At 41.6% G+C, this 22,936-nt stretch overlaps 1 protein-coding gene across 1 annotated transcript in view; it reads right to left on the reverse strand.

Moving 5' to 3' along the window:
* Positions 1 to 7,062: 7,062 nt before the first annotated feature.
* RFXAP (regulatory factor X associated protein) overlaps positions 7,063 to 22,936 on the reverse strand; it is a 33,831-nt gene continuing 17,957 nt past the window's right edge. The window contains exons 2-4 of the mRNA XM_036380645.2: positions 13,194 to 13,840; positions 10,582 to 10,689; positions 7,063 to 8,637 (exon numbers count right to left, since the gene is read on the reverse strand). Coding sequence (XP_036236538.1) covers positions 8,527 to 8,637; positions 10,582 to 10,689; positions 13,194 to 13,840 — 866 coding nt within the window. The 3' untranslated portion in view covers positions 7,063 to 8,526. The remainder of the gene's footprint in view (positions 8,638 to 10,581; positions 10,690 to 13,193; positions 13,841 to 22,936) is intronic.

Consider the following 22,936-nt stretch of genomic DNA (forward strand, 5'->3'; position numbering starts at 1 on the left):
ATAAGCCAGGTCATCGCTGGAGGTATAAGGCAGTACCTGCTCAGGCAGCCACTCAAGGCCTGTTTTAGGAGCAGCTTGAAGTACCATAATCCTTGCTTGGGTTTTTGTTACACCTGGCCTGGGAGAATGTGCCAGCTTCCTGATTAAGCCATCCGATGTAGTGGGGCAAATGGTGTCCCATGTGTTCCAGAGAGTAAGCTGTGGTGGCATTTGGGAACCAAACTTGGAAGATTATCTTCTGCCTCACCACGAGACTAATGAGGAGCTCAGCTTCAGGGCATTGTCCAAGGACACTACAAACACATCCAGTATATACTCCTCAAAGAAAGATGCAGTCTGAACAGAAACTGCACTGCTGAAAGCTGTGGACTATATATAGAGCATCTAACCTGGGAATTGCGACAAACCAGCTCATTACAAGATAAGGTGGGAAATTGCAGTGCCCAAAGAAAAACAGTCAGCAGGAACCTTCATGAGGACTCCTGACTAAAATCAGATTTTTAACAGTACATAAGGATGGACAAGTGTGCTTCCCTAAGAGCAACTAAGAGGTCAAGTTACCATGAAAAAAGAGCTTGAGAGAGTTAGTCTCATCTTGTAGCAGGGAGAGAGATTCTGTGAGACTTGAGATCTATGAATTAAGAAGTTCTCAACCTGGAGGCTTCATTGCAGCCACTGAAACAGGGCTTGTTCCTCATGGCAGCTCCAGGACTACCCTTCTGCAAGATACAGGAAGCCTGAGTGGGCATTTAGTCTTTGTTCAGTTGAGAGAAAACTGTGTGTCTAGGAGTCTAGGACAGACAGACACTTCTGCATGTTGGGGACCAGCACAGAACACAGCCTTTGGTTTGTACCCATCATCTACCCACAGGAAGCTCCAGAACAGTCAGGAACAGCCAGAATCCTGTTACGTGTTCACCCCAGGGCTGTCCAGACACCCTGCCCAGGCGTGCCTTACATTACATTGCCGTACTGATGCCACATTTCTCTGCCAGGGGGGTGAGGCACATGAGAATCCTAGCAAGAGGACACCTCCACTTGCACCTGGGCCATGCTTGCAAACTTGGTGCCTGTATAGATAACAAATCTAGTTTGCAGGCCATGTCTCTCACACAAGGTAGACATAACCACTATGTCCTCCAGAATCAGCTACTCTTCCATTGCGGTCAATGTGAACATTTGCAGCTAATTGTGAACACATTTTAGATCTTCAGTCATAGTGTTTTTATTATCCATGGATGCTGCTATTTTATATTCTGTGTTAGTATTCAAATAATATTGCATATGAATAGCATAGGGTGAAATAGACCAACCAGTTAATAATTTTAAATACAGACCTCATCAGCAAAGAAAAGCTAGAGAAAACTTGGTAAAATCTGACCCCTTGCACTTTCACAGTAGTGAGCGAGCACGTCATATTCAAAGTGTTTATTTGATGCTAAAGTGTGTGTTGTCTTATTAATTCACAGTTATGTCCATGAGAAGCTTTGTAAACAAGAGCAAGGGAACAAACATAACGATGAGCAGAGATATATGCGCATTCAGATAATTTTTTTTCACTTACTCAAGCAATTGGAGTTCTTAATTATTTATAATACTTTTAAAGTACAAGTTAAATGTACCACAGCCTGCTTTCTGCAGATAAGTCAGTGTTAGCAATTTAAGCCTTCATTTCATATCACCTCTGTGATATTAATGGGGTTGAGAAGTTAGACAAGAAAGTTAAGAAACAGGCCTTTTTGTGTGGATCAATGAAGCCATGAAGTTGCAAAGCTCTATGCAAGGGGCTAAAATGGTGGGTTTGAGCAAGGAGTGTTAACTATGGGGTTGTGTTAACTGTGACCTATCAGTCTGGTGAGAAAATCACTGTGAGTCATCCACAGATTAACAAGAGTCACTCATGTCTATGAATAATTCTGCCCTCTGTTTTCCATCAGAAGCAAAGCAAAACATCTGCACTATCCACAAGTATTACTCATGGTTTGTGACATTCTGTCAACCAGCGTAGGTCGCTGTATAAAAAACAATACTTGGGCTGTTGCCTCTGGAGAATGAAAAATCACAGACATAGCTTCAGGAGTGCAAGAGACCCGGGCAGCTCAGAGTCCTCCAACCAGCCCCAGAGTACTCTATTCCATGCCGTGTCATACCAAGAAAGATGGAACAACTACTAACCAAGGGGACACTTTCCCAAGCATTCCTCCTGCTGCATTTGATTTGAGGCATTCTGAAGACAACACATTTAGTCTGAACAATACACTTTTTAACACACTCCACTTTCTTTGGCCAGAATTATTCTATTGTAAAAGGGATTATTCACATCTTGTGTTTTACTGTTAATAAAGATATTTCTGTTTTAAGAGCTCCTTCTCTGGTTGTCTCCCATTCTTCTCTTTTAAAGAGATTGGCTGTAGGTCCCAGTATGACCACAAGTGACTTTGGGAACTGGAGCATTTAGAAAGCCTTTATCATACAAATCAGTCTTAGGCAAGAGGAATCAGTGAGTAATGGGACGCTTGACACAAGAAAATATATTGAAAATTAATTCAGCATAAAATCTCCATGTATATGAATCCCTCACTGTCCTGTGACAGATTTGATGATTCAAGAGGATGGTGCAGTTTTCTTTGGATGGGGACAGCTCTGATCTGACAGGCAATCACTGTCAATGAACAGTGATGCTGCCCTGTGACAGAAGCCTTCCCTCTGGACCAGACCGACATTAGTGGAAAGACAGACTTGCAGCTGTGCAGTTCTTGAACTGCTCAGGGAAAGTGAGAGGTATAGTAAGAATGTACTCTTAGGGAAGTGTTGTGTTTCCATCTTCCTAAAATTCAGATTTAGTTTTCCGATAACAGAAGGGAGTAGACAACATAATGAGCCTCAGAGCTACACAGACAGTGCTGGCTTGGGAATCCCATTCAATCTTCTACTCGAACAGGAGAGCACTGCTACCAGCACATCTCCCAGTGTCTACACCAGCCTGATGGTGCTGCTATCACAGACTACCAAAAATACAGGATAGGTGAGCTGCACTCTACTGTACATCTCTATGCACAGCTTCAGCACTTGACATTTGTTTTGACATAGACAACTTGTTCAGTACTGTCTTAACAAACACTCCCTGTGCCAATTTTCTGCCCTGAGGGTTTTGGTTTTAAAAAAGTTCAATCAGATCTGTCCACCCAAATGTTCTGTTCACCTTTTAAAAGTTGACTATTTAAAACAAAATCAAATACATTATTCTACAATTTTTGCCAATTATGTTTTACATATATTCTTACACACTGAAAAGTTACCTAATTTTGCTTAAATCTAAAATAATTTTATGTAGCAAGACTTTGAAAGTCAAAATTTCCTTCTAGTCAGAGCTGGCTGTTTTAGCACAGGAAGAAGAACCCATACAAATTTAACAAAACAAAAAAGAACAGAATTTTTTTTAAAGAAAAACCAAAGATTTTACTCATTTATTGGTCCAGAACTGTTTATACAAAGTCTTTCAAGTTCTTTTTTGAAGAGCAACTTGCACAATGCTAAACACAAAAAATCCCCACAGAACAAGTTGTACAAATACAAAAAGCAGAGCATGTAAAAATCCACAAGACTAAAAAATACTGCCAAAGAGATATTATTTAGTGGATCAAACTGCTGCAATATAAAAGTAGTACTTGATAATAAGCACCTAACCCATTAGGATAACCTCTATTCAGAAATGTGGCTTAATACAAAATGATTTTTATAAATAAAACATGGGATTTAAAATTTACATAATATAGTGTTTGGATTCTTAACCCAATCAATTGCAAGTTCATTTTAATTGGCTGAAAACCTGTGAAGTCTAGCACTGCAGCTGATTACAGATCTGTTGTCTTAAAAGAATTTTAACTATACTTCTTTGAGAAGAAAAAGACTAGATTTTGAATTATTTACTATTATGAGTTAAAAACTTTATAATTTAATTTAGCCACTTAAAAATTAGTGGTATTCTAATCTGTAATTAAATTACATTTCACATATAAGAAGTTAGTAATTTCAAATAACTTCATGTAACAAGGTCCAACTCTCAGTTTCATACTTTTCACCTGATACTTTTTAAAGCTTTTTGCCATTTATCACTTTAGGACTTAGGCAATTCTTTACATGCTATGCACAATGAAGCATTTCAAACCTACTCAACTTGCAGGTAATAAAGAGATCACCTACTTGTACTTTTCTGAAGTTTTCTGAAGCTGGATTGACTTCTTGATGGCATGTTGTCTTTGCCTTTAGTACAAGATTCTATAGGACATGAATCTCTCATATCCCTGAGCAATTGCTGTAAGCTAATGCCACTGGACTGACTCAACTTCAGAACTTTGTTTCACAATGTCCACACAAAGTAACTGACTTCCATCAATGATTGTCATCAAAGACTGGCTTAACTGTAAATGTTTACATAGAAAAATGTTAATTTATTATAATTTTTGTAGAAAAGGGTGTACAGCTAAACACTGCTACCATAAACAAGTTTTTATTTACAAATTAAATATTAAAAAATTAAATATTAAAATGAAGGTTTAAAAATAATTGGAAAAGACTTCTCCAGATTTCAGAGGAAACATCCCCATAAGAGATCACGCAGCCAGTGCTACATGGAGTAAGAGGGTAGCATTACATAAGCTCAATTGGGAATTCTGGAAAAAATCATGGACAGGCCAGAAGGCAAAGATTTTGGAGCATTGCCAGAGAAAGAGACTTGTGCACAAGAAGCACCCCCACATAACGAGTTTCCAGAAGATGAAAGAGGCTTTGCCCTATTTAGTGATGGATCCTGCTGTGTAGCAGGAAACCATCAGAGGGGGACAAGTCATTGAGGCTGCTGAAGGAGAAGGCAAGTCAAGCAGAGGTGAAAGCCATCTGAACTAGTCAGAGAGATTGCTGAATGAGAAAAGTGACTTGCCTCTTTCTCTATCCTGACTCCTGGATGGTGGCTAATGACCTATGGAGGTGGCTGCAAAAATAGAAGACCAATTGGCAATGCAAGGATAAACCCATCTGGGCTGGACTGCACCTGCACAGGGGGCAGGACATCAGCACACAGATCGAAAATATGACTGGAAAGGTGTATCAGGGAGATGTTCACATGCCAAAAAACCACTCCACTGAAGAACAGGTATATATGGCTGCCAAAACTGAATTAAATTAGGTACACTTGGAGTGGGTGTGGAATGGTGAGCTATTTATAACCTGATGGGGCCATGAAACATCAGCTGCAACAAACAGATGTGCTCATCAATGAGGGACTGACCTGACCATAGAGGCCATTGCACAGATCATTCATGAATGAGAAGCATGTGCTGCAATCAACCAAGCCACTGAAGTAAACTTTCCCTGGAATAGAGGGCAGCAGCTGGGTTTCCAGTATGGTGAGACCTGGCAGACTGGACCACTGCCATGAACATGCCAAATACGTGGTACATACTCACCGTGGTAGAGGCAACAACTGGCTGGCTGGCCACATTCCCTGTAAACCATTGCCTCTGTTCAAGACACCATCTCAGGTCTTGGGAGACACATTTTGTGGCAACATGGTACCCCAGAGAGAATCAAATCAGACAATGGGACTACTTTTCAAAACAACCTAATAAACTCTTGGGCAGAAAAACATGGCATTGAAAGGAGATCACATCCCTTATCACTCATATGCCTTCTGGAATGATTGTGTGGTATAACAGACTGCTGAAGACTGTGTTAAGTGTTAGGTAATGGGGCATGGAAGGACTGGGATGTAAATTTAACAGAAGCCACTTGGCTGGTTAACACCAGATCTGCAAACCTCCCTGGTCCTGCCCAAACAAAACCCCTACACACTGGGGGAGGAGATAAGGTCCTAATACTATACATTGGAAGTGGCTGGGAAAATCGGGGTGGATTCCTCTCCCCATAGGAAAAGGCAAAGCCGTTTATGGGATTGTCTTTGCTCAAATACCTGGGAGTACTTGGTGGGTAATGCAGAAGAATGGGGACACCTGGAGAGCACCCATGTGCTCCAAGGAGATTTAACCTCAGGGGAAAAATAATTTGTGGTTTAAGTTGTATGTTGCAAAAGTAAAGCAGTAAGAATGACATAAACTGATGAAGCATGAATGTTGTGAGGAATAAGGAGAGTGGGAGGCACAGGGCAAACGTTAGTGTCCAATAATTAAGTGTGCTGCTTCTCCAGTCCTGAGCACCCATCTTGAGGGAATCTAACCCAAGTCATGGCCTGATTTTGGACATCTGAAGGGGCGGAGGATGCTCTTGAGATGGGAAAATAATACCTATCGGTGAAAGGACAGGGGATAGCAGTTAATGAAAATTTTAAATCTGTATGTCCAGCCAAAGTCAACCCATCACAGCCCCTCTGCTCTGGTGAAAATCCCATCTGGTGGACTGCATCCAGCTCTGCAAGCCACAACAGAGGAAGGATATCCACCTGTTACAGCAAATCCAGAGACAGGTCACAAGCTGATTAGAGGGATGAAAGACCTCTCTTATGAGGAAAGGCTGAGAGAATTGGGATTGTTCAGCCTGGAAAAGCAGCGGCTTCATGGTGACCTAATTGCAGCCTTCCATTACTTGAAGGGAACCTACAGGAAAGATGGGAGAGGGACTTTTTACAAGGGCATGTAGGTGTCTTGGTCCCTCTGCGAGCCTCTCAGGAACCCTGGGCCAGTCCCGAGTCGGCAGACACCGGGGGGCAGCCCCAACATGGCTGACGGCAGGGAGACACTCTCTGTGTGTGCCCCGAGGGTGCTGAGGGCACCTGGGCTGGGGGGAGACACTCTCTGTGTGTGCCCCGAGGGTGCTGAGGGCACCTGGGCTGAGGGCAGACACTCTCTGTGTGTGCCCCGAGGGTGCTGAGGGCACCTGGGCTGAGGGCAGACACTCTCTGTGTGTGCCCCGAGGGTACTGAGGGCACCTGGGCTGACAGCAGGGAGACACTCTCTGTGTGTGCCCCGAGGGTACTGAGGGCACCTGGGCTGGCCGCCTGTGCAGCACAAGAGACACCAGAGACATCGGTAGAAGAGAAAGGGCCGACTCTTAGCAGGGGTTAATCCAAGGTTTTATTAGGAGTTCCAAAGGAGCTCCTGCACCTCAGGGGCCTCCTGCCGAGAGCCCCGGGAGATGTGCCAAGGTCACATTTAAAGGGAGGTGGAAACCAAAAGTAGATAACATTTTACCAACCAGTGAGTGACCCTAAGGGATGGATGCTGGGGGATAGACATATAGGACAGCGTATGGGGCAAGGCTTGGGGGCCTGACTCCCAGCCTCTGGCTAATCACTCGATGACCTGGACCAAAACTTCTGGATGGAGGGGATGGGATGCTGAGTGACTGACAGAGAGCCAGGGTGGGGGTTTGGGGATGATCTCATCCCGCGAGAGGGATAACACAGGTGAAGGGAGGGGTGCACAGTTTGGGATAAACCATTTGGGAAAAATATGGGGATACAAAACAAAACTACTTCAAAGTATTACAAATTATAAAAACACACTACAACATATAGGGACAGAGTAAGGGGGAATGGGTTCACACTGAGAGTAGATTTAGATTAGATATTAGGAAGAAATTCTTTACTGTGAGGGTCGTCAGGCACTGGAACAGGTTGCTCAGAGAAGTTGGGTATGTATACTCCCTCCCTGGGAAGTGTTCAAGGCCAGGGTGGACAGAGCTCTGAGTAACCTGGTCTTACGAAAGGTGTCCCTGTTCACAGGAGGGGAGTTGGAACTTGATGATCTTTCAAGGTCCCTTCCAACTGTTGAATACATCTGGTGCAGGTAGTTGATTTGTAAACTGCAGTTAGAGATGCAGACTGAGATGCAAATTGAGCTCTGGGTGGGAGGAAGACAGGAGGCAGTGAACTGCCAACTCTTTGTGCAACAAAAGGCATGAAGGTGAGTGGCTAGCCAGGTGAATGGACACAGGGACATGGCAGGAACGGAAGACTCAGAAGGGAAGACTCAGGAGAAAGAGCCTTAGGCTGTGATGGTACAAAAGCCCAGAAGTTCCTTTGTCTGAGATCCCTTCTCAGAGGCACCAGCCCAGGCTGTTTCTGTGTTATTACACTGTTAATAAATTGCTTTATGGAACAAGGTTCCATAAAGACCTGGGGTCAAACCAGTGAGGAAACCTGGTCTGACTGCCAGCCAGGTGTGCAGGGAGTCAAGTGGGGCGCCTGTCAGATCACTGGAGCTACCCACAGTGAAGGAGCTTTGGTCCCAGAAGTTGAAGTCCCTGGCACTGGGAAAGTGACTGTCAGAGACTCCTGTGAATGGTCAGACTGGGAAGTTTCCTTAACACAACCCAGGCCATTCTATGATTTGCTCACAAGTCTGCAGACACCCAAGCAGCTCAAAACCTCAAAAGTGCAAACAGGAAACAAATACATAACAACAGCAACTTCCATTTTTGTTTAAACACTAAGATTCTTTGTATTTATACAAAATACAGATCCTGTTCCTCCTTCCACACCGGACTCATCTGCAGATCATTGATCTTTCCTCATTACCCAGGTGCTCCTTGAAACTGTTGCTGCCTTTGTTCCAAAGCTTGTTGACTTAACAGTTGCTGTTGTTTCTGTAGAAACTGCACTACTTCTGGGCTTCTGAGTAGGGACTGAAAAGAGAGAGAAAGTGAACTTTACTTTACAAAACTCACATATATTAAATAGCTACCATAGTAATATTTTTCCATTATATGAATTTGCACATTACCCACTGCTGTTGCTTAATATCATAAAAACCCTGTAAGTATAGCAAACAGGAGTAATTTATTGACATATCAGACAAAAATATCTTTCAGTTGTGCTTCAGTTCTACAGATGTGCTTCAATTGAGCTAATTTCTACATTTCTCACTGCAGATCGCTCAAAACCAGTTTAATAAATGAATAAAATATTGTAATCCTGCAGCAAAGCTCATGTGCCTGTCAGAGTTCAATCATCGGGACTATGCCCATAGCACATATTTTAGTTTTAGGCAGTTCTGTGAGGAGCAGGGAGTTGGACTCAATGATCCTTGTGGATCCTTCCAACTCAAGAAACTCTATGGTTTTCACTGACTGTCCAGAATTTCCCAACATTTCAAAACAGCAGTCCATCCACAGGGAATGACTTAAAAAACTCCTCTGCATTCAATCAAAAGACAAAAGTATCTAAAAGTATTTGCATTTGGCTCCTGGCTTGAATAGCTGCAGTCTGTAATCCGACTCTGGTTGTTCACTCTCATTCCTGCATGGTGGCGGCACAAGTGATTGTAAGGTAAAATGGCAAATCAGGTTCCTTGGCAAATTGATTCCTTCCAAAAATTAATACAGGAAAAGGGTTATTTTTCAGCTGAATGAATTCCCTAGATGCTTGCTCATTGTGAATGGTTACTTCAGTGATATAACCAAAGCGGTACTGCAAGTCAGAGGAGAAAGAGAGAAGCAAGAACCAGATCAAGGAGAATCTGAATTTCAGGAATACTGGAAGGAGTCCTGAGTTCTTAAAGAGCCTTGACATAATTAGTGCAAAAGCTCTGAATATCTATTTAAAAAGCTTCTGGTTGCTGTACTTCTATAAAAAATAATGTTTCATTCATAAGATGCCTTTCAAATTTAATTAAAAGCCACGTCCATAGAAACAGACAGGAAAGGGGACAGCAAGTCAGTAAGTGTGGCATAAAGAACAAGAGATAATATGAAAACTACTCTGTAGTTCATTACTTGTTTTCCTCATAAAAGCTGAAGAGTTATGAATGTTCCTCTGAGTTTTTAGACGCAATCACTACAAAAGTGCCATCACTGAGAAAGAATTATCAAGAAATACATCTAGGTAGTTGTGTATCTAAGACTGACATGATGTTTCTTTTAAGGCTTTCCAAATTTCTGAACAAGCACTACACTATAATGAGGATTGGTAAATTGTGTTAATTGCACAGGTAACAAAGGAAGACCAATAGTCCCAGTAGCTTTTGAAGAATAGGGACTGCAAAAGAGGCAACAAAGAAAGTTGTAGTGAAGAAGCTGAACAAACTGTAGGTACTGAATGATTTCCCCATTAAGCATTGGGCTTAACTTGTTAAAGGAAAAACTAGTGTTTAAAAAACTTACAAGATACACCATTTAGGCAGTCTGCAAATATTATAAATCACACTGTTTGCTTAGAGTTTGCTTTATCAACACACATATACACAATTTTAAGTTTTATATTATACATCTATAACTTCTAAAACACACCATAGTAAAGCTTACATCAGACCTAAAGTCCATTCATTGTTCTACCTAAGGCTTTGGTTGAACAAGCTAAAACCATCTCAGTTACACTGTAGGCACTATTTACCCTAAAGAAACCACCCCAACTGTGACTTTCAAAACTTCAGATCATTAAATTCAGTCATCTTAGTATTCTTCACAGAGAGACTGAAGCACACATCTCTGAAGCATGTTTCAAATTTGAAATTATGCACTTGCAGTGCATGCTTATTAAACTCATTTTCTTTTCTCACAATGGTGACAGGTAAACACTGTTACATTGCCTTTACTTATTTGAATTCAAAATCTCTCAAAAACAAGACTTACCAGCCTCTTTTTATTCAATACTTGTTCTAAAAGAGTAGGTCTTGCTGGGCGATCTCCAATGGATCCTGTTCTTTGTTTTGTGACAGACACTGAACCTTCAACACTATCCTGAACATGACAGAAAACAAAAAAAAAAACAAACAAGGGAGGTCAGACAATGAACTCTGATACAGTCATACACAGAAAATCCCAAGAGTAAAGAACATTTGCCTCCTTAATCTGCAGAGCAAAGTAACAGCACAGGAATGGAAATCTCTCTATTCAAGACCAGGCCTCTTCTTTCCACCTCCTTTCACTATTTCACCAGCAAGAGTGAAGCAACGCAGCTGAGTTAGTCTTCTATACTGCAACACTGAACAGGTTACTAGGACTAGTTATTGGCTTCAATTTATTTGACTGCCTTTCTTAAAAATGAAGTAATTCATAACAGGTCAGCCTCCAGCTTGTGGAAATGAATGATATTTACCATTTGTAATTGGGCAGGAATGACAATAATCCTTGTAGTACCAAAACATACTTGAGAACACTATGATGAACACGCCAGAGCCACAGGCTTTTTTTTTTTGCCCCCAAAGTTTATTCTGTTCCCTGTACAATCACCAGTCATCTGAATGAGACATACTAGTACAATGTGGCTCTACAATCTGCTCTAAAGAAAATATGAAAGGTTTAGAAAATTTCAACCAATGCCGAATCCTATGCGTATTACATTCAAAACTTACTGATACTTCTGTCTACCTGAAAGGGTTCAAAAGCAGGAACAACAAAAAACTATCCCAGTACCTTTCACTTCTATCCTCTCCACAGAAGTGAAAAATAAAACTTCTACTATGAACTTTTACTGAAAATGGCCTCAATAAACGCTGTAAAAAAGTAAGTTTAGCACTAAATACCCTGCTTTTTCCTGCAAGTTCAGGCCCTAATTTCCTTACATTCAAAGCAATCTCCACTTGCACAAACTGGGAAAAGAAAACCCACCCTCTTCCAACATGCAATAATCACTATTTCATGCTACAGATCAAAAAGTTTTAACCCATCACTACATGAAATGCAGCATTTTTACCCTTCTCCCATACTGTCCCGTTTCCTAAACTAGCACAAGTATTTGTGTAGACACATCATGAACTGAGCAAGAAGAACTATCAGGGAAGGAAGAGAGAAGAGGGAAAGTCATGCTGGTATTTAAATCTAGAATTCATTTTCCTCTTGAATAATGTGTACAGCTTCTCTTATTGAAATGACAAGTAGCTACTAGAATTAGAAAAGGCTCACAAAACAGCACGGATGATAATATTGTGTAACTTTTTCAATGGAAACAAGCATGCTACGCCTTTTCAATGTGAGAAGGAAAAGACTTAGACTAAATATTACAAACACAAGAGGAACTGTTCTAATGTTAACACTACCTGGCAAATTAGGTTGACACCAACAAGATTCAAAAACAAGGTGAGTATTCACACCAGGTAGCAGACCTGAAAAAGCCATCAGAATGTAACAGAGGCTCAGAGCTTACAAGGGTTCAACAAAAATCCAAAATATTATATGGAACACTTATCAATTATAGTTACAGAATACATCAGGAAAACATCAGCAAGTCCTTTGAACTGGAAGAGGAGAGAATATTCCCCAGCACATCACGTACACTTCTCTTTTTTAAAGCACCTGCCTCATGGCTTTTACAGACATACAAAAGAAGATCCTTTCGTGTGACACCCAATACGGTTGCTATTATATTTACATGAAGAAAAACAGAAAGAGGAAAGATTTGGGTGGTCAGTTTGCAGTTAGATCAGTTCCCAGTCACACAACTCCAGACACAGCTGTGATGACATAAAAAGGTTGCTTTTAGCAGGAGTTCCAGGTAAGATTTTTTTTTCTTCTGACAATCACTATTTCACACCTACCCCTTTGAGCACAAACAACTCAGAACCTTCAAGTGTAAAACTATTTCCCTTTTTCTGTTTCATCTAAATACAAGATCTGAAACACTAACTCTGTACAAGCGACCATCACAGAAGTGTATGGTCCTAGCTGAGTCACAAACTGTAGGAAAAAGAGTATTTAAAAAAAATGTACATTACCATCAGTTTTCCCACTGATAGTATTTCCCCATCTAAACAATACACATTAGCTTATACAAGTACGAACTAGCAGTGGTCGAAATATTTACCTGCCATTTAATATAAAAGTAAAAAACAAAAGGCATCCTGAAGAACCTGCACAACTGATTTTTGTACATCTGATAGCCAAAGCCGTTGACTTTAAAACCCCACACTTCAGCACCAGCTGAGAAACAAGTCTGACACCTCTCTTAGTCTATACTTTCCTCCCACGGGAAAAAAAGCCACGCTGCAAGCGAAGCATCTTCTAGCGACATTTCTTTTCTTGGAACCTGATATAGCTGTAAGCTTCTACAATTTACCTCAGAACTGAAAACAAACGGAGTTTGTTCTGGCAAACAGGAAGAAGAGCGAGCTGCAGGACGGCCCTAAACTTCTTCCCTTCCTCTGGCCGTCTGACAGATCCCTAGAGCCCCCCAGGAAGCCCCAGCTCCGAGGGACCCCGCGGCACCGAGCGTGGCCGGGCCGAGGCCCCGCCGCCCCCCGCCTCACCTCGGCCCGTGGGCCGCCCCCCGCGGCCGCCGCCCCGCCGCCCCCCAGGGCCTGGTCGCTCTTCTTGCGCTTGTACTTGTCCTTGTATATCTTGTTGCGGTGCCGCTTGCACATCCAGGGCTTGCGCTGCTTCACCACCTGCGTGGTGGTCTCGCTGCAGCCCTCGTACGTGCAGCTCTTGCACTCGCCGCCCGCCGCCGCCTCGCTGCCCGCAGCCTCCGGCGCCGCCGCCTCCTCCTCCTCCAGCTCCTCCAGGCTGGCCGCGCTCTCGCCGCCCGCCGCCTCGACCTCCTCCTCTCCCACCTCGATCTCGCCGGGGGCCCCCAGCTCGTAGAACACCATGAGGCCGCCGCTAGCGGAGGGCGGCAGCTGCGGGTCGGCGCTCGGCTGCAGGACCACCCCCGCCGCCCCGGCCGCCGCCTCCTCGCCGCCGCCGGGCTGCATCACGAGCAGCGTCAGCTGCTGCTGCTGCGGCGGCGGCGACGAGGAGGAGGAGGAGGAGGCGGAGGAGGCGGGAGCGGCGGCGGGGCTGCCCTGCAGGGCGGCGGTGCCCGGCCCGGCCCGGCCGGTCCCTGAACGAGCGCGCCGCTCTCGCGCCTCCGCCCGCGCGCAGGCGCCGCGCGCACGGCGCACGCGCCCCGGCCGCGCTCAGGGGCGGAGCCCCGGTAATGGCGGCAGCGCCCCCAGGGCGCTGTGGGGGAACTTGCGTCGGGGCTGTAGCTGCACCGCTGGCGTGAAGCGCTTGGGGCCGTGTTAGAGCAACCAGTGTGGTTTGGCCCCGGGTGGTAGATGCTCGTGGTCGAAAGGAGCATGGAAGTCGGAGGGTCTGCAAGCAATCAGAAAGTTATATTAGTATATTGCGCGCTTGGCGTGGGAATTGGTTTGTTAGCCCCTGACTTACTGTGTAAGCACGCGGCAGTGGGTTTGGATATAGAGGCAAGGTGAAAGGAAAGAGCGAAACGTTGTGAAAAATGCGTATTTTATGATTGGCTTTTCGCAAATATTGAAATTAATATTATATGTGTTGTGTCAGAAATTAATGCTGTATTAATTCTCCTAAGTAGTGTGTTAAATATAGTTTTAGGTTATAACAAAATGTTAAAATAGAAACTATGCAGTGTAGGATGCTTTTTCTCTAAAGAATGGTCTCCCACCGAGATAGCAGTTACAGGACACCTAAATCTTTCAGAGAAAGAGAATTTATTGCTCCATTATCAGGAGAAACTAACTTCTTCACATCTCGCTCAGGCAGGATGAAGCCGCTAGGATTATGAGGAAGAAGCTGACACTGGCCAGACAGAATCCTTTGTTTGAATGGAATTTATGCATCATGTATGAGATGTATGAATGAGTTAATATGAGACAAGAAAAACAAAGAGTTACAGACAGTCCAGGTACCTCATTCTGGGCAGCACAAGCCCGAAAAAGGACACCCGTTAACAGAGTATTAACCCTTAAAAGCAATAGCCTGTTGCATATTCATACACCTCATACATGATGCATAAATTCCATTCAAACAAAGGATTCTGTCTGGCCAGTGTCAGCTTCTTCCGCATAATCCTAACGGCATCTTCAGGGCTGAGCAGGGCAGGAAGAACTCGATAAGAGAGCAATAAATTCTTTTTCTCTGAAAGATTTAAGTGTCCTGTGGATGCTATTTCAGTGTGAGTCCTCTCTTTAAAAAAGGTATCTTAGATAGCATAGTTTCTATTTTAACATTATGTTATAACCTAAAACTATATTTAGCACACTATTTAAGAAAATTAATACAGCATAACTTTCTAACATAACACATATAATATTAATTTTAATATTTGTGAAAAGCCAATCATAAAATATGCATTTTTCACAGCTTCAAGGAACTTCGATGGTCTTGATCTCCTTCCACAGCCCATGCCCACATCTTGCCCTCATTCCCATGCTTGTGTGATACTGTGTTGGGCTCATCTCCAGGAACTACAACAAGGCTGTTAGTCCAGGAAGAGTGCTGCCCTCCATCCGCATGGCCCCCATCTCCAGCCACATCTTCTCCTTTCTCACAGGGAATTGACACCAGCAATCCTCGTCTGTTAGTGCAAACAATCTTTGGTTGGCTCCATTGCTATCCAGCTATCGTTTTTGAGACATACACATGATCCCATAATCTTCTGGGATTCTATGCCCTGTCAGCCTGCTCAGCCTCCTGTCCTGCTGGGGTCATGTGATGGCTGTCCAGATCCAAGCTTTCCTGCTGCTGAGCTTTGCAAGTGCTGTCTCTAGGCTGTACTTGTATCCTTGCTCTTCATCCACTGTCACTTAAGAGTGCAGATACAGGGATGTAGTTTGGCTTCTCCCACTTAGCCTTTTTGTTGCCTCTAGTGACAGCTCATGTGGCTGTCAGCATGCTGCTCCTTGCCCTTTCTTCCTTTGGGTATCAATTCTCTCCTTGGGTTACTTCTGCATGGCTGCAGAGAAGTCCCACTGACTTCCATCTCCTTGATCACCTGCTGTTGGCCCTTCTTTATTTGTCTTACCTCCTTACTTTCCGTGGGTTCTTGCCTTTCTCATTGCACACAGCAGTTCATCCCATATTAAAGAACGCTGCTGACTCCATTTATTCCCTGGCAATTACCACAGCTCCCTTTTCCTGTCACTAAGACAAATGATTATGCTGTTCACAGTTTTAGGCATTCTGTTTTGCCCTCAATCTTGTCATAATACATTTCTCTCTCATTTGTCAAAATAGTTAATGATGGTATAGTCCTAGAAAAATTGCAGTGAACTGAGTAACTCTGTCCTCATTGCCTTTGACCAAGCAGTCATGGGTGAGGTGATCTCCGGCTCCAGGGTTTAAACAGGAATTACAGACTATTTTTGTCAGTTAAGACTTACTTTCCCCACATCTGCTTCAGTGTTTTTCATCTCTGTTACAGCCATGCTAGGACAACTTGCCAGAACCTTTCTTTAGGACTCAGCCTTGATCTGTGTCAGTAATGAAAAATACAAAAATTACACATTTTCACTGTCATATTTTCTGGAAAAGTCCCCTCACCAGGATTTCTTCTCCTGGGAAGCTGAGAAGCCTCAGAGAAAAAGGAAAACAATATTATCTCATTTGTTTCTCCTGTGTTTTGCTGCTTTGAAATGTGGTTGGAGATTGTTTATCCAACATGTGAATTGTTTTGACTTAATGACCAATCCGTGGTCAGGCTGTGGTGGACTCTGGAAAGGAGAGTCACAGGTTTTTCAGCAGTATCTTGTTAAGCTTTCTGTCTGTATCCTTTCTCTATGTTTTAGTAAAGCATTCTTTATTATAATATAGTAACATAAGATAATAAATTAGCCTTTTAAGAACATGGGGTCAGATTCATCAATTCCTTTTCCATCTGAGGAGCTCAGAAAATACCACACGCATAGCTTTGTTTTCGTCCCGCTTCTTAACTATTTTGATGTCATCACAAAATGTTTGGGGTTTTTTTCACATTATAGGCCCATTCAAATAATTTTTGTTTATTTCTTTTGCTTTGAATGCATCTTGAAAGAATGTCTTCCTAAAATTCTAAGTTCTCCTGACATTAATTAAAATAAAATTCCAAAGTAATAATGAATCAAAATAAAACACATTTTTCTCCAGCCACACTCCCTGCATATGTACACATGATAACTAATTAAAAGAAATAGGAAACTGATAGCCTTTAAATTCTAGGAAGAAGAATTTTTTGGGCCCGTCAGCCACTTCTGTGAAGTCCCACTGAGACAGCAGGGTTTGGCATGGGCCAGTCTGACCAGCAGACCAAAGCAGTTAAAGACTACATGAGAAAATTATTCAGGGAGTTAATCTTTCCAACCAAATGCTCTGCTGAAAACTCCCTCTCTTGTAGAATAAGTTGAATTCTACCTTAGACACTCTGGTAACACATGGGGATTTTATTGGAGACTATGCCTGGAAGCATACTCAACTCCATGGTTCTCATTTTCCTCCTCTGAAGAAAAAAGAGCAACAAAAAGCCACAGAAAACTAACAGTTCATTACAAAGATATTGAAGGGATTAATTAATTAGCAAATTGATTTGATATTTACTGAGTCTCTTACTGTCCTGGAATGTGAAGTATCATCCATTTTTTTTTAACCCAGAACCTTATAATCTGCTTGCTTGAGGGCACAGAAACATACACAGGTAGTAAATTAGTGACAGCTAACAAAGCAAGTCCTTCTTAAAAAGCTGCCACTGGTTTTCTCTTCTTCTTTTCTGCCTGGTTTGCTCAGAAAAGAGAAACATTCCAGTGGAAAAGAAATCAAAAAAGTAGTTGTTTCCTTGGGCTGCACTTCTGTAAATCTGTCTGCTGGATAAGGAAGGTCATGTTTGGAAAATTTTATCACCACTCTGTCCATCATTGCTATCCAGTCAGGTGCAGTCACATCGTGTTTTGTATTCCCAGGTGCAATTAAAAGGAGAGGACAAATACAATTATTGAAATGTAGTAAGTTCATTTACTGATATGTAATAAGTTCATTTGTCTTCAGGCTGACATATCCAAATAAATATTTAAATAGATTCTCTGATTTTCTGCTGTCTCTTCTTTTGTGTTTGTGAAATAGTTCATTTTAATGTTCTTGATTTCTGTGCTAGTTCTTACCATCCAGTTCTTAATTGTCTTGGAAATAACATGCTTTTAAAAACAGATACCAGTTAAGATCCAGAAAGGCAATAATCATTGAAGAAGCTGATTGGTCCTGCTTACAAATCAAGATAGTACTAATGGTTATAACTGAAGTAATATTTTCAAATTGCTAAAGTTGCTTTAACACTCTTCCCCAAGGGATGATATGAATTTTGTTCAGTTAATATATATCTGCCTGTCTGTGTATCTATGTATGTATGTTTGTATGTATGTATGTATGTATGTATGTATGTATCTATCTATCTATCTATCTATCTATCTATCTATCTATCACACAAAAATGCATTTGCCTTTATCATGTGCTGTAGGAGCACAGCCATACTAAGAACATCTGTGAGACATGGGACTCTGAAATTCACACATCCAGTGTTGTGATATCCCTACAGATATAATCTAAGTGCAAAGTGTCTTGTAACCTTATTGCTATTGGTTATTTGTCCTAATATTAACAGCTTGAGTCAAGGAGAGCATTTGGGTTTTAAAAACAGAAATGAGTGGTACTTGAAAGATCAACAGGAATGAATGAAGACTGCTGGAGGAAGCTGAGAAGTAATAGTTTTTAAAATACATCTCTATAGAAACACATCGTTTGATGAGGGAATACAAATGCAAGTATAGAGTCAAGAGAGATTTTTCTGCTTTGTTGTACCTTGTACTGCTTAGCCAACTCCCCATTTATTCTTCCTACTTGCTCTTGATGTTCAAGCCAAATTGATACAGTGATAGAGTCATGGAAAGATTCAAAAGCTCAGCAGTCTGAAAACAAATCTCCCCTCAAAGTAAGGTGATGCGCAGATGATCAATGTGCTCACTGATACAAATGCCCAGGTGCCAATCAGTGCTGAAATCTTACCACAAATAGCAAAGCAAAGGAGTATAAGCTACAGTAATCAGTCTGTTAAAGCTTGCTTTTCAGATAAGTGTACAAAAATTTGATGCCAGTTTCACCAAATCTTATAACCATCTTCTCTAGATGGAAGCAAAGCTCTAGATAAGGGAAGCAATCCTCTCCTGGCAGGGAAATATGTGATTAGCTGCTCTGTCCATTGCCAACAGCTGTGGCTGCCAAATACAAGCAACTCATACCTGTGTCTGAACGTCAGCATCTTTTCCTTCTTATCTTGTAACAACTGATAACATTGATCATGTGTTCTGGCCTTCATGCTGACATTCATAGAATCACAGAACAGTTTGTGTTGGAAGGGAACTTACAGATCATCTAGTTCTAACTTCCCTGCCATGGACAGAGACACCTTCCTCTAGATCATGTTGCTCAAAACCCCACGCAATCTTGGCCTTTAACACTTCCAGGGATGGGGCATCCACAAGTTCTCTGGGCAACCTGTGCCAGAATCTCACCACCTTTATGTTGGGAACCCCAGAGCTGGATGCAGCACTTTAGGTGGGGTCCCACAAGAGTGGAGTAGAGGGCCAGAATTCCTTCCCTTGACCTGATGGCCAACCCCCTTTGGTGCAACCCAGGATATGATTGACTTTCTGGGCTGTGAGCAAACAATTTACTGCCAGGTCCTGTTGAGCTTCTCACCAGGGACTCTATTTCATGATCTAAGGGAATCACACCTTGGGGTCACTCACCAACTTATTCACAGGTTGTGTTCTGTGAATAATTTATCACTTTAATCAAGCACTGAACTATCTTCTGTAAAGTGCCCACAAGTATGTTTTGCGTGTCATTTCAAGAAAAAGTTGGAATATTTATTTCTGGCATAGTTATTTGGACAGCAAAATTTATATTTTCTGTTTTGGCTTAATGCTACACATTTCTCACATATAAGTGTTATCAAAGGTGTCTAGTTTTTCTGAAAGAAGTATTTCACACTTGAGAATCCCCTTAGTGGAAAGGGTGCCTCTAACCTATTAACAGGAATTTCTTTCTTGAACTAGAACTATTTTTGCACACTTCTCTGGCATTTTGTTGAAGCTGTGAAATAGCAACTTTGTCCCTTCTTTTACCCAATCATGGAGGCTTTTCTGTTTTGTTTTTCAATATCAAGTTGGGGGGAAAGTGGGGGTGGGGGTTGTTATTTGATTTGCTCTTAGAGACAGTTCTTTAAAGAGCAAGAGAATCAGAATCACTTTGTCTTCTTTGTACTGCAGTGATCTAGAGGGTATCCACAAAGTGAAGGACAGAGGCATAGTGTGTTCGGGACACAGGAAAGTCAAGATGCCCTGGTTTATGAAATTGTATAGTAACAACTGTCAGTAAATAAGATTTGTTGACTCCTCATTTATATGCTTTCCTAGCCCACTCTTCTTTTCCTTTACAGAAAGTCAGGGAGGAAGGAGTCCAATTCATGGAATTTCAAATCTTTTGTTGTATTCTGCTCAATGACTTATACCTGTTCTCTTTGAAATTCTTGGCAAATACAGGTACAAAGGGAGTTCATATGTAGGGACTTTATTATGATCAGATTCAGACTATCAGAGACTGAAAGGAAATTTTTGCACGATAGAGGGGAAGGAGTTATCACTGTATAGGACTAAAGCATGGCTTGATCCTCAGTACATCAAATATCTGTGCCTAAGAAGCTGTTTATTCTCTCCTTTCTCAGACTGACATTACAAGACTTTATTATGTACAGGAATAACATTTTCTAGACAAGTGTGCTGTCTCTGTGCTATGTGCATACAGCTATTCTGCCTTTCATCATGGCAAACAAGAACATGTTTGTCTGAATGCTGGCCCTGAAGCATCCATGATCAACAGCCTGTTGCAACACCCTTGGGGACCCAGCTGTTTTCAAAGCCATTCTATTAAAGCTGGATATTTAAACAGTTTAATTTCGGAGCAGTCAGGACCCAGACTTCCAACTACATCAAGCTGGTTCCAAGTAGAGGATCCTGAAACCAGTTTTCAGGAAGCTCAAAAGGGATTTATTAAGGGGCCATTAGCACATGCCTTAGTCATTAGCTTATATCTTCTAATTACAATTGCCTTTATCCTTTTTCTCTTGCAGAGTTCTAGGGACAGTTCCTTGCTTAGTTATCAGATGCCCTGGGACTGCTACTTCACATGAAACATTTTTCTCAAACATTGAATTTCTTGGTCCTGTCATGCATCGTCACCACAAGCATTCGTATTGATCTACAGTTATTTTGGCATTGCAGTACATATATTGAGATATGTATACACACACACACACACATATATATATATATATGCATGTATTTCTGGAGGCATGTCACACACTTGTACTTAAGCATCAAAATTTCTAGGCAAAAGAGCTCTGCCATGTATTTTTACAGAAGGTTTTTGTGTAACTCTGAAGCCCCTGGTGTTACCATTTGGCTGAGGCACATCTGTTTCTGCATAATTTTTTATGCATTCCTGCCAGAAAGATAAATGTTGTAATCCACAGGCTGAACTTCTCCCAGTTGGGGTCAATGGCTAGTATTATTCAGGAGACACTTGGACCTTGTCCAAATCTTGGTTATTGTTTTAGAAGAGCTACTGGCATACAGAAAAATGGAAGTTAGTTTGGTCTCTGCAGACTTAATAGTTATGCTGAGAAATGCTACTGGTTGCATATTCTGGTCCAGGAATGTTAGTGAAGATTATGTCCCTTTGTACATTGGAGATGATCAACTTCAGATACAGAATTTTTCCAAGAAGAGGCAGATGTTCATGGAGCTTTGTAAAGAAGTTGCTGTGTTATAGCGCGCATAGGAGACAATCTCCTTAAAGAAGCAGGGCACAATTTTCCCCTTTGAACTATGCCACCCTAGCTGCTGCAGATTTTCTGTAACTGTTCAGTACAGGAAAGTCAAAGTGTTGGGGCTGCAGCATTGGAGTTCTCCGTAATGTTTTTTGAGTTGACCATAGGTAATAAAGATTATGAATGGTACAGAGTAACTTGTAGAAAAGTAGGATTCCTCACTTCCCAAGGGCCACAAGTAATGTCCTAGAGGAGAAAATGTTGAGTCTGCAAGTCTACCTTAGAAAGCAGAGAGATTCATGGATAACTGTGTGGGAAATGGGAAAAGTGCTGAGGCTTCTTGGCATATTAAATATTGAGAGAAGTAAGGACAAGTCCTCCATTAGGACTTTTTGTGTGTAATTGTGAAGTTGGTTTTGTGTTCTAAATAGAAGGCAACTTGTAGGCTTATTGAATTGTTAGCTTTCAACATTCTTTTTTGTGTTTTGTGAACAGTCTCACAGCGGTCTGTGCCACACAATCTGTTGAATAGTGCTTGGAAGGGAAAAGTGTGCAACCTAGACATTTCTGTCCTCCCCTCTCAATTTCCTAGACTTGTGCATCCTATATAGAGCTGGGCATTTAAACTATTGAAAGCAGAGTAGGAAGCAGAAAATGCAATTTGAATATTCTCAAACCATGAAAACATTTTGTTTAGCTCCCCATATATTGACATAAGGATAATTATGACTTAGCCTCTTTTCAACAGAATATTTTACATAAAAAATTCCCACCACTTCTAAGTGTTCCTCTTTATATTGGAACTGTTGTACAAACTTTATATTGCAACTGTTGAATGATTCTTTGTAATAAATAAAATGGTTCCCATGATATTATTTTCTTATTATAAATTACTTGTCACACAACAGCTTAGTGAAGACAGTCTTATTCCAAGTAATTTTTAAAAGTTGACTAAGAACCAGGTAATTCCTACTCAACTGCTTTTTCTCAATAAAGAATTAAAACTCATGCTTAGAAATCTGTCAAAGTCTGAAAACTGTAAATTCATTCCTCTTTGCTTCTCTTTGGCACTGTCACTTGATCAAGAGTTTTCTCTTTTTTTTATACTGAAATGAGGAGGACCAGTAGTTTTGGGCCAGTGCTCTGAGGATAAAACTAATTGACATTCTCCAGTGTAAGGAGTACACAGATGCAGATTTTGGACTTGATTAGTGGTGGTGAAAAATGGCAGTGCTGTGTTTTATATAACAAACACAAGTTGGAAGTTTAAATCAATGTGCTTCCCTAAAACTGCCTGTATTTCAAAAGATTTTTAGATGCAGAGAATCTAGATGTTACATTCTGCCCTTTTTTCTCTTTTAAATAGACACTATTGATTTGACTGTTTTCAAAACAGTATGAATA

This window comes from Molothrus ater, chromosome 2 (assembly GCF_012460135.2).
Source record: "Molothrus ater isolate BHLD 08-10-18 breed brown headed cowbird chromosome 2, BPBGC_Mater_1.1, whole genome shotgun sequence".
NCBI classification, from domain to species: Eukaryota; Metazoa; Chordata; class Aves; order Passeriformes; family Icteridae; genus Molothrus; species Molothrus ater.